This window comes from Canis aureus, chromosome 8 (genome assembly GCF_053574225.1).
Source record: "Canis aureus isolate CA01 chromosome 8, VMU_Caureus_v.1.0, whole genome shotgun sequence".
NCBI classification, from domain to species: domain Eukaryota; kingdom Metazoa; phylum Chordata; class Mammalia; order Carnivora; family Canidae; genus Canis; species Canis aureus.
In genome coordinates this window covers 5,316,842-5,329,749 of record NC_135618.1, presented here as the reverse complement: position 1 = coordinate 5,329,749, position 12,908 = coordinate 5,316,842, and the positions used below count along the sequence as shown (strand labels likewise).

At 31.6% G+C, this 12,908-nt stretch overlaps 1 protein-coding gene across 3 annotated transcripts in view; it reads left to right on the top strand.

Annotated features, from left to right (window-relative positions):
- The window catches only part of LRRIQ3 (leucine rich repeats and IQ motif containing 3), a 173,588-nt gene that overhangs the window by 115,241 nt on the left and 45,439 nt on the right, over positions 1-12,908 (top strand). For all 3 annotated transcript variants that reach the window (XM_077905054.1, XM_077905051.1, XM_077905053.1), the window contains exon 6: positions 118-247. In XM_077905054.1, coding sequence (XP_077761180.1) covers positions 118-247 — 130 coding nt within the window. The remainder of the gene's footprint in view (positions 1-117; positions 248-12,908) is intronic.

Here is a 12,908-nt window from a genome sequence, read left to right as displayed (position 1 = left end):
TTTTTAAATAAAATCAACCATGGTACTGTATAATAAATGTGAGAGTTCTTTGAGAATTCTAAAACATATAGAACAGACGTTATTATGGTCGTCATTGCTTTTATTTTGTTTCCACAGAGTTTATATTCTCCTGTTGACTTAAAAAATCCTAGAGAACAGAGAAAACATGTTTCCTCTATTATCTATGAATTAAAAACTCAAGATATTGGTATAAAATCAAAAAAGTCAAGACATCTCATTCAAAAAGGTTAGTTATATGGATTTTTAAATTATATGTATGAATATATTTTGATGAAGAGTAAATTCATTAAAAATGGGGCATGTAGGGCAGCCCGGGTGGCTCAGCAGTTCAGCGCCACCTTCAGCCCAGGGTATGATCCTGGAGACCCAGGATCGAGTCCCACGTTGGGCTCCCTGAATGGAGCCTGCTTCTCCCTCTGCCTGTGTCTCTGCCTCTCTCTCTCTCTCTCTCTCTGTGACTCTCATGAATAAGTAAACAAAATCTTAAAAAAAAAATGGCATGTTAATTTTGAATTACAAATATAAGATTCCATGAAATATATGTTGAAACTTCTAGATAAAATATCCATATCTCATTTAATATTTTATAAATGTAAATATTCAGAAGGTTGTTTCCTGGATATCAACTGGATTTTCAGTATTAGGTAATTAAGAGAAATAGTTGTTAGCAGCATACTGAATTGATAGCTTTGTTGCTGTATGGCTGTGTCAGCATGGTTCCTCTTTAAGGAAATCTGTCAAGTATCAGATTGATTAATATAAATAATTTCAATTAAATGATATTAAACTTCCTCAGGCTTTGGACATAATTGTTTTGTCAATAAAAATACATTTTATCCTATGTTAATAAGATTTTGGTTATCAAATGTGTACTTTTTTTCTGTTGTTTATGCAGAATTTTTTGATAAAATTTTATGTATGGCCAATGGCATTCTTTGCCTCTGTCTTTCACAGAAGAATCATATAATCATTTTTATAAAATTATTTGAAATAATTGTCAGTTTTCTAATACCTTTTAAAATTCTTGTGATAAAACCACTTCCATGAGACCTACCCTTTTAACAGACTTTTTAAACACGTAATACAATAATTTTAACCATAGTCATAATGTTGCACAGCAGATCTCTAGAACATTTTTTATCTTGTATGACTGAAACTTTATACCTATTGAATATCTCCTCATTTCTCTCTTGCTCTGACCTTTTAATTCTTAATATTCACATCTTTCTCTTTTTAAAAACTCAGTGGTGTCTTTATCCCCTTTTGTTTTCTTTGTGTATCTTTGTCTGTCTCTGCCGGTTCCTTATTTGTCAGTGCCTTTGTTATTTCATCAGTTACCTATAAGTTTTATATACCGTACATATTTTATAAAGCTCTACATTGTTATTTAAAAATAATTTTATTTATATCCAGTTATTTAACTCCTAGAGTTATAAACAAAAATGAAATGATGGAAAAATAGTAGTTCCAAGCATCATACCTCTATACTTAGTCTTCCTGATACCCCAACACCTATCACTTAATAATTTTAGCTAACTCTTCTGTGTTTTACTTTTACATATCAAATAACATGCTTATTCTGCTGAACTTTCTTTTCTTAGTTTTAGATATTATTTACAAATATCCACTATAAAAGATGAAGATTTAATTTTCTTATAAATCCTCCATAATAAACCCAAAATACACATCCCCCCTTAGAATTATATCATCACCATTTGGGGGTTAATTAATATTTACCATTTTAATTATTATGGTTGTGTTATTAATATTAATTATTATGACATATTACTCGCAGCTGAACCAAACAATATGTTAGGTTATGTTTGCTTATTTACACCATTTTTTTGAAAACTTGTTTGAAAATCTCATTATCATTCAAACCACCATCGTCCCTAAGCACCCACACATGGTTTGTTTATTTGTTTTTTTTCCATGATATTTCTGCTTGAGCCTATTTGCTGATTTAATCAGGACTGCTTACTCTCTAAACCTACTCTTACATCATCCATTTTGGTGTACATCTCTTAAGCTGGGATCCTGCGAATTCCTTTGTCTCCATGCTAGTACTCTATATCTTGGTCTTTCTTGGTTTATTTTCTTATTTTAAAACAGCGCCTTCTCTGTTAATGTACTGAGAAATTATATATAGGAGGTACATTTGTTAAAACCTTGAAAGCCTACATAAGTCATTATGCTACACCTATATTTGGTTGATGATTTGATTACGTAGAGCTTTGAGAAATTTTTCAGAATTACTTTATCGTCTCCTAACTTCCATTGTTTCCTTTGAGTCCATTGCCATTTAGTTCTCAATCTGTTGTATATGAATGTCTATTTATTGTTTTTCCCTTCTGACTGGAAACTTTTAGCATTTTCTTTTTATACCAGGTGTTCTGCAATTTCATAGTGATTTATCTCAGAAATATTTGTTTGCTTGCTTGGCCAGATTATTTTTCTATTTAATTTCTCATAGTTTTTCAATCTGAAAATTTATATCCATCAGTTCTGAGTATTTCTCTCATATATTTTTGGTGATATATATAACATAAAACTTAACTATCTTAAGCATTTTAAACTGTACATTAGGTATGTTTACATTGTGCAACCATCATGACCATCCATCTGCGGAACCTTTCCATCTTCCTTCTTCAATTGAAACTATGTGCCCATTACACACTGCCTCCCATTCCTCACCCATCCCCAACCTCTGAAACCACTATTCCACTTCTGCATCTAGAATTTGATTACTCTAGATATCTCATATAAGTGGAATCATACAATATTTATCCTTTTGTGACTGGTTTATTTTATTTAGCATAATGTCTTTAAAGTTGATTTATGTGGAAGCATGTCACATTTTTTTTTCCTTTTTAAGGTTAAATAATAAATATTCCATTGTAACCTTTGAACAGTATAGGCTTGAACTCTACAGGATCACTTATACAGATTTACTTTTTATAAATATTAGTACTGTAAATATATCTTTTCTTATGATTTTCTTAATTTTTTTCTAGCTTACTTTATTGGAAGAATATACTATATAATACATATAACATACAAAACATATGTTAATTGACTGTTTATGTTATCAGTAAGACTTTTGGTCTTTGATAAGCTATTAGTAGTTAAGTTTTTGGTGATCCAAAAGTTTCCATGGAGTTCAACTGTTTGGGGAGATGGTGCCCCTAATCCCTGCATTGTCCAAGGGTCAACTGTGTTTTGCTTATCCTTTCATCTGTTAATTGACACTTGGATTTCTTCCATATTTTAGCTATTGTGAATAATGTTGCTATGAACATGGGTGTACAGATAACTCTTTGAGACCCTGCTTTTTGTTGTTTTGAGTATATGGCCAGAAGTGGAATTGCTGGATCATATGATATTTTAATGTTTTAAAGAACCATCATACTGTTTGCTACAACAGATGTACCATTCTACATTCCCAGCAACAGTGTATGAAGGCTCTCATTTTTTCACATCCTACACTTGTTCTTTTCTCTTCTTTTCCTTCTTTTTTTTTTTTTTTTCCTTATGGTAACCATCCTAATGGATGTGAGGCCGTATCTCATTGTGCTTTTGTTTTGCATTTCCTTAATGATTAGTGATGCTGAGCACCTTTTCATGTGCTTATTGGCCATGTGTATACCCTCTTTGTAGAAATGTTTATTCAAGTCATTTGTCTGTTTTCTAAGTATACTGTTAGCTTTTTTCATTGCTATTGAATTGCAGGATTTCTTTACATATTCTAGATATCAATCTCTTATCAGTATATGATTTGCAAATATTCTCCTATTCTATGGAGAATTAAAAAGAATTCCATTTTACTTATTTAATAGTACTCTCTGATGCACAAAAGTTTTTGATCCATAAAAGTATACTATTGCAAAGTAAGAGAGTCCAACTTTACCTTTTTGCACATGGAATTCCATTTTCTGAGCATGACTTTTTTGTTGTTGTTTTTTTATTTTTTAAGACAGAGAGAGAGAGAGGGCATAAGTCTGGGGGCCAGAGGATCAGAGGGAGAGGGAGAGAGAAAGCTTAAGCAGGCTTCTTGCCCAGTGCAGAGCCAGATGTGGGGCTCAGTCTCACAATCCTGAGGTCATCACCTGAGCCAAAACCAAGAATCGTATTCCTAACCTACTCAGCCACCCAGGCATCCTCAAGTATCATTTGGTGAAAAGACTGTCCTTTCCCTATTGAGTCATATTGTTATCCATTTTGAAAATCATTTGATCCTATATACAAGCATTTACTTCTGAGCTTCTATTCTATTCCATTGACTGTCTTTCTATCAGAACCACACTGTTGTGATTACTATAGTTTTGTAGTAAGTTTCAAAATGATGAGGTGTGAAAACTACAATTTTCTTCTTCTTTTTCAGGATTGTTTTAGCTCTTTGGGGTCCCTTGAAATTTTATATGAATTTAGGATGGATTTTTCTATTTCTGCTAAAATACTATTCAGATTTTGATAAGGAGTACATTGAATTTGTAATTACTACAAATTGAGTAGTAGTTTAGTTATACTAAGGCTTCCGGTCCACAAACATAGGATGTTTTTCCATTTTTTTTGTGTGTCTTCTTTACTTTCTTTCAGCAACATATTGTAGGTTTCAGTGTACAAGTCTTTCATCCTAGACAATGTTCTATGTGCACATGAGAAAAATATATATTCTGCTGTTGTTTGTAGTATTTTATATATGTCTATTAGGTCCAATTTGTTTAAAATGTTGTTTAAGTCCTCTGCTTACTTTGATCTCTTGTTCTATCTGATGTTGAAAGTGAGGTATTGAAGTCTCCTACTATTATTGTAGAGATGTTTATTTCCGACTCAAACTGTAAATGGTTGTATTATTTATTTTGTTTCTCTGATGCTTGGTAGGTGTGTGTTTATAATTATTATATCTTCTTAGTGAATTGACCTTTTTATTGTATAGTGCCCTTATTTGTCTCTAGTCAAGGTCTTTTGGTTTAAATGCTAATCTCTTCTAAAATATAACTTTACAGAAACATCTAGAATAATGTTTGGCCAGATATCTGGGTTCCATGGTTTAACTATGTTACCATATAAAATTAATTATCACAGAGATATACTAAATATAGAATTCTCAGTCAATAGGTTTTTGTTTTAATTTTAGTACTTTAAATATATCCTCCTACTGCCTCCTAGGCATGCAGAGTTTCTGCTGATATATATGCTAATTATTGAAAATCCTTTGTATTTAATGAATCAATTTTCTCTCGTAGCTTTCAAGATTCTTTTTATGTGTTTGTCTTTTGGTAATGTCTCCCATTATGGGTCTCATTTTGCTTATCCTCCTTGACATTTATAGAACTTCTCTGATTTGTAAATGCATGTGTTTCCATAAATTTGGGAGGTTCTGCTATTATTTCTTCAAATAACATATCTATGCCTTACTCTTTTTGCCTTCTGGTATTCCCATAATGCATATTTTGAACCATTTGACAGTATCCCATAAATTCCTTATTCCTGTTCATTTTTCTTCATTTGCTTTTATTTTGTTCTATAGACTTTATTATTTCAAGAGATGTCTTTAATTTTGTTATTTTTCCATTTTTTTACATCTACTGTTGAACTGCTAGTGAATTTTTCAATTCAGTGATTTTATTTTTCTGCTCCAAAATTTCTGTTTAATTTTTCTTAATAATTTCTATCTCTTTATTGATATTCTTATTTTGTTTATATATTATTTCCTTTCATTATTTACCTATGCTTTCTTTTGTCTTTTTGAGCATATTTAAAACTGTTGTTTTAAATTTTTTTGTCTAACATGAAAAAAATATTCAACGTCACTAATCATCAAGGAAATGAAAATCAAAACCACAATGAGATAACACTTCACACCTGTTAGAATGACTAACATCAACAACACAAGAAACAAAAAAATGTTAGTTAGGATGTGGAGAAAAAGGAACCCTCATGCACTGTTGGTAGAAATACAAACTGGTGCAGCCACTGTAGAAGAGTATGGAAGTTCCTCAAAAAATTAAAGATAGAACTATCATATGATCCAATAATTCCACTACTGGGCATTTACCCAAAGAATATGAAAGCACTAATTTTAATATATGTACCCCTATATTTATTGCAGCATTATTTCCAATAACCAAATTATGGAAGCAGCCCAATTGTCCATTGATAGATAAAATGGATAAAGGAGATATGTACATATACACACATACATACAGTGGAACATTACTTAGCCATCAAAAAGAATGAAATCTTGCCATTTCCAATAACATGGATGGAACTAGAGAGAATAATGTCAAGCAAAATAAGTCAGAGAAAGGGTTATATCATTTGATTTCACTCATTTGTGGAATTTAAGAAACAAAACACAAGTGCAAATTTTAAAAAGAGAGAGAAACCAAAAAAAACAAACTCTTATCTATAGAGAACAAACTGATGGTTAGCAGCAGAGAGGTGGGTAGGAGGATGGATGGAATAGATGAAGGGGATTAATAATACTCATTTTGGGACACCTGGGTAGCCGAGTTGATTAAAGTATCCAACATTTAGGTTCAGCTCAGATCTTGATCTTAGAGTTGTGAGAGAGAGTCCTGCATTGGACTCAGTGCTCACTATGGAATCTGCTTCAATATTAATATTAATATTAAATATAATTCTCCCCTTCTGCCCCTCCCCCCTTCTCTCTGTCTCTCTCTCTCTAAAATAAATAAGTAAATCATTTAAAAAGAAAAAAGAGTACTTATCTTGATGAGCACTAAGTAATGTATAAAATTGTTGAATCCTTATATTGTACACCTGAAACTAATATAACACTGTATGTTAACTCTACTGGAATTAAAATAAAATTTATAAGTAATAGGTAAAATTTTTATCTAGTAATTCTGATATGTGTGTTTAGGGACAGTTACTGTGGATTTATTTTGTTTTTTTAAATGGACCTTGCTTCCGTATTTTTTCCCCTGTTTTCTGATTGTTGAAAATTGAGCATTTGTAAAATAGCTACTTCTTTCAATATTTGCTGATCTCATGGAAGACTTTCACTATTTAGCAAACCCCTAAGCCTTGAGATCAACTCAGGGTAAAGGCTTAAGATCTTCAAAGGTCTTTTCTGGGCAGGCATATCGTCTCGGTCAGTGTGTGTATGGTTTTCCTTTGTTTTGATTTTCCCCAAGTTCCTTTAAATGTCTTAATTTCTCAAAGTCTCTCCCTGGATTCATTTTGGGGACATAAATTTTGTTTTGCATTTCTCTACTTTCTTCTCCCTGCCTGAGCCTCAATGTGTCCATGTGGGTGATGGAGGGTTGGAAGGCTGTATGATTTTTTTTGGGGGGGTGGGGGCGTTGTATGATTTTTAAGGGCTCGGCCAGTCTGCGGTTCTGACACTGCCTTATGGAGGTGGTGCTCTGTACCTGAAGGGTGACTTGCTCCAGGAAAAGCACTGGTGCAGCACCTCTTTTCCTTCCATTCTGAAATATCTGGCTTACAAACTCTTTCTTCTTGGCAAAGGTGTGGAGTGGGGTCAGAGGCAGATTCCTGCCCCCAAATGGGCTCTCTGGTATCCCCTCTACTCCTACTGCCCCATGACCTGACCTCTTCCGGTTGTACATTTTATTTTGAAGGAAAATATTTTTTTTCTTTTTTGAAAAAAAAAAAAAACAACAACTATTTTATCCTAGGACTCTGTGGATCTGCAATTCCCCTGCAGTTTTATGTATCATTACTGCCTTCAGTAGATTTCAGTCTGATACCTATGTTGCCATTCCTCTCCTGAGGATTTGAGTCTGGTTAGAAACAAACCAGTCCTCTAGGCAGTCCAGACACAGGCTAGAACATTCCAAACAAGTTTTATTCTGCTCTTTCCATCCTAAGGGAGAAAAATGAAAAGTGGGCTGCTTCTTCCTGACTGTGCTACATCACACTGGGGAGAGGGGAGGAAAGGGCAAGTAAAAATGTCACAAATGTCTTACTGTTTTGAAAATGACTTTTCCTTGGTTGGGGTTTACCTAGTTATTGTAAATCTTTGATTCATTTCTAGAGCTCATTTAAAGTTATGTTAGTCATTCTGTAGTTATTTATTTGATGTTTCTGAGGGAGAATAAGAATATGAGACTTTCTAGTCTGCTATTTTGCTGACACATTATTCTTTTATTTATTTCATCATTTTCTCCATTGTGTATTCTCTTCCTATGACTCCTGTTATTCAGGTGGACCTCTTGGACTGATCCTCTAACTTTCTTACTTTTTATCTCATATTTCCCCACCTCTTTTTATATTTGTTCTCTTTTCTGGGGTATTTACTCATTTTATCCTCTACTTATATTTTTAAATTTTATAATCAAATTTTTAAATATACTGCTGCGTTGGGTTCATAGATACAATATCTTCTCTGCAACTTAAAGGATATTAATACCGTGTATTTTTGTATGTGTGTGTGTGGATGGTTTTTCTCCAAGTTACTTTCTTCTTATAGCTTTTGTGAAAATGCTGCTAATCTTTGCTTGTTCATTCACTTAAAATTAAGGTTCTGAAATGCTGCTTGGAAACTCTTCCTATATGTGGTTTGATTTTATTGACTTGTAGGTGTTAATGTAGGATAATTAAATGGTGTCCAGGCTCTTTATTCAGGAACCTATAATATGGGGTTTCTTCAGAAGACTCTTCCAATATTTTACCTATGATACAAGAGTGACTGCTGTTGTTCTCAACTTGGTATGAGGACTTTCATTTCATCTTCCAGTTTTCAGTCATCCCCCATCTTTAGCTGTACTTGGTGCCCTCAAGTCTATAATTTTTCTAGTTTAACTTTTCCAAAGAGTGAATCTTTAGTCTCCTTTAAGGGCAAATGGATGAAAGAGTCACCTGGTTTGTGTGTAGTTGTCAAAGAGTCATTTGATCTAATTATGACTTTCAAACGATTTTTTAAACCATGTTTCAAAAAAATAAATAAATAAATAAATAAATAAATAAACTATGTTTCAAATTTCCTACCTTTTTTAGTGTTCTGCATTGTGAATCAGCTTTATTCTTTTATTTATTTATTCTTTAATTCAACTTCATAGTGGTTAGTTGTCAGTTACCCTTCATCAATGTGCTTCTAGCTTCCAAATAATTTTTGGTGTCACCCATGTTTTCTTTCTCATTGTACTGGGGTTCGAGAGAAAGCAAAAATGTGTTATTTAAAGTTTCCTGTTTAATCTAAAGTCTATATTAATATTTTAAATTGAGCTGACTTTAAATTGAGCCATATTTTATATCAAATATGTAGAAGGAAGGAAAAGTAGGAACAAGAGGAGGAAGTAGAGAGTTTTGGGATACCTATTCCAAAGCAAGGGATGACTAAACCCTTAGAAAACATTCATAAATCATACTTCCCTCTCAATGGAGTGTGTTTTGCAACCACAACCAATGTATAGTGAAAATTAAAATGTCTTAGCCATACCAGTGCTAGATGATGTCACATTGTAACAATTAATTTTTTTTTCCATGAGGAAACGGAATTTAAATAGCTAAGATAATTTATCCAAGGTCACATGATCCAAAGTGTCACAGCTAGTACTAATTCTAGGTTCTGTTTCCTCATTCAAAATCTAGTGTCCTTTCTGTTTCATAGTGATGCCTCTTGAGAACTATAAATGTTTCACTATGTAATAATTAAATTATGTGCATGGGAATATGGTTGTATTAGATTAAGCTATCTGAATATGAAATCTAATAAAATCTGTCATCCCTTTTGTCATTCAACATATTGTGGAACCACCCATTTTATATGAAATTCTATTGTTTCCCATTAATTTTTAATATTTCTCATGTTTAAAAAGCTATTGAAATAGAAGAGTATATTATTTATCTAAAATCATTATAATTAGAAGTAGAGCAAAAATAACATTTTCCCATATTTCTTTTATTTAAATCATAACAAATTACTTTATACTTGCTTTAATAAAATGATTAATTTTAAAAGCAGTCAGAAATTGTATTTATGTTCTTGAAAAGATTTTGGGGGCACATGAATTTTTATCAATTCAGGACAAAAAACTGCTTTCTTTCTGTTTTTTTTTTATTGAGTGATATTTTTCTCCACCTTAAGTGCATCCGTTTTTGCCTTTTGAAACCCACTTATCTGCCATACTGTAATTACATTTATTTTATCCAGTAAGCTTTTGTTCTCCCTAACAATCACAATTAATGCCTTGGTCTTATGCATCCCATAACCCTCTATTTGTCTCTACTTTTTGTTATGGTTGTTTTGGGCAAACTTCCTCTTGCCAAAATATGAATTCCTTAAAAACAATGACTATTATTTATTTATTTATTTATTTATTTATTTATTTATTTCTGTCTTCTGTAACATCTGGCAATATATTTTGCCCACAGGGAGTATTCTTAAGTGATCTTGAATCAATATATAAATGATTTATAGCTTTATCCGAAAGAGGTAAATTGTATTGCAACAAGTAAACAAATGGATAGTAGTAATTCCTTGTGACCCTCTCTTAAACATAACATTCATGCTTTGCTATAGAGCCAACAAGGATACAATAAAATCTCCTGATACCCTATATGTCTAATTATGTAGTTTATCCTTTTATTCATTAATTTCTCAACAAGTATTAAGTAGCTATGTGAACTTGAGGTATAATAGTGAACAGTTATTCTGCAAACTTACAAAGCAGTATTTCTCAGCCTTACTTGAATCATACATAGCACACGTTGAAAATGATAAAATATTTATGGCACACTGAGACAAAATGGATGGTTTAGGGAGAATCCACCTGGAGCTTGGTAAAAATATTTTCTTTACAGTATTTTTTCTTTATAATATGTTTTCTTGATAGTATATTTCTTCATATTATATAATTATGATAAAATATAACATAGTAAGGAATATACATATGTATCTGTATATATATGTGTGAAATGAATATGAAATACATATGCATATAAATTTCATATATATATAAAATCTCTCAAGTAAGATATCTCAAATATTTTTAATAAGAACATGTAGCTTCTTTCTGTAAATGTGAATTGCCAAATCAAGTTCTGTGCTTTAAATAACTATGTACTATTATTTTTTGTTGTCTTTAGTAGTGAGAATTTTTTAAAATGTTAGGCTTTATAATACTTCTTGACCTAAAAAACGTATACATATACTAATCTGATAAAACTAATTTAAAATAAAAAGAGACTATTCAACTGAATTGAATACTAGCTGAAAAGTCTTGGAATAAAAGAACAAAGAGTATTTATTGAATTTGAACATAGGGAGTTGATTGTGAAATTGACAAAGACCAACTTCAACAACGTGGCAGACAGAAACAATGCTTGCAAAAGTTCAAAGTGAATGGAAATAAAGAAGTGAAGACAATGTCAAATTTAATTTTTTGAAGAGTTTTATAATCTGTGGTCTTCATATTCATAATAAACTCAAGACACTGAAAGAAAGAAATCAACCTTCTGAATAACAGAATTTTTAAATTATGATCCAAAGACATTTTTGGTGTTATGAATCTTTTTTTAATTTAAATTCAATTAGCCAACATATAGTACATCATTAGTTTCAGATGGTAGTGTTCAATAATTTATCAGTTCCATATAACACCCACTGCTCATCACATCATGTGTTATGAATATCTTATTTATAATTTGAAAATTGATCGATATATGATATACAAAAGAACATTATAATTAGAATATTTGAATAATCAAAATGTTATTCCCAAAGTTAATCCTAGATATCAGAAGGTTTACAAAATATAGGTTGTTAAGTAGGGGAGAGAGAGTTTAGTAAAAAGCAGTTAGGCAATTAAACCTCTCTCCTTTTAAGATAAAGAGAATTTGAATGAATGGCTACAGGTTAATATTTTTCAAAATGGTACAGTCTGCTAATAGGTATCAAGCTCCTACTATGCCAGAAATGCCTTCATTAACCATAGCATGAATGTGAGCAATTATTGTCTCATAATATAGGACATCATGAAGAGGGCCTATCCCCTAGACAGAGTTTCTGTGATTCTTAATATTCTTTTTCCTTTTTTCACAAATCCAAATCTGAGGAAATTTAAGAATGTGATAAAATAATTAGCCTCTCTTTGTTCCTCAAAATGCAGATATGAACCCTCATTTATTTTATTTATAATTTCAAGGGGCACATGGATCTACTAAGCCCTGTTCATGGTCCTTAAATTAGTTTATAAAAACAAGAATCACATAATTTAGTTTATAACTAAGTTTTTATGCTGCCTCCAAAATCTCCAAAAAAGTCTGCCCTGGTAGGTAATGGTTCTAATATCATCAATTATACATTTTGTATATTTTTATATCTTCATACCTTGAGTAATTCCTAAGCCTTAGGCACTGCATAAGATTCCTTTGAGATGTACGTAATGTGCAATGATTCTGAAAGTATATAAATTATTCTGAATGCTATTCTTATCATCTGTTACCATAATTCCAACTTTAAGATGTCATTCTTAAATGTTAATATTCATGCAGATAAATATAATGTGGGTAAACAAACTGTCCGTAAGTAGTACTATATAATTTTTAAATGTTTAATTAAATATAACATATAATTATGTCATGATATGGTTTTTCTAATCTTTATATTGTTATTATAAGGTCAGCCAGAATAATTCATATATTACTGAATATTGCAGCTCCTACAAGGGTCCATATTTCCCCATCTACTTTCTCAGCAAGACATTTCAAATTGACAAAACTTTAAAGTATTTTGCAGGAAAACAAAAACACTAATGAATGAAGGAATCAGGTCTATTTGTACCATGACTGTATGTCTCAGTTTTGCCCTTGAAAGTCTCAATTAGTACCTGTTTCTTGGTGTAATTATTAATAATAATGTCTCTCAGTCTTAAACATGTCCCAATTTGAGTGAT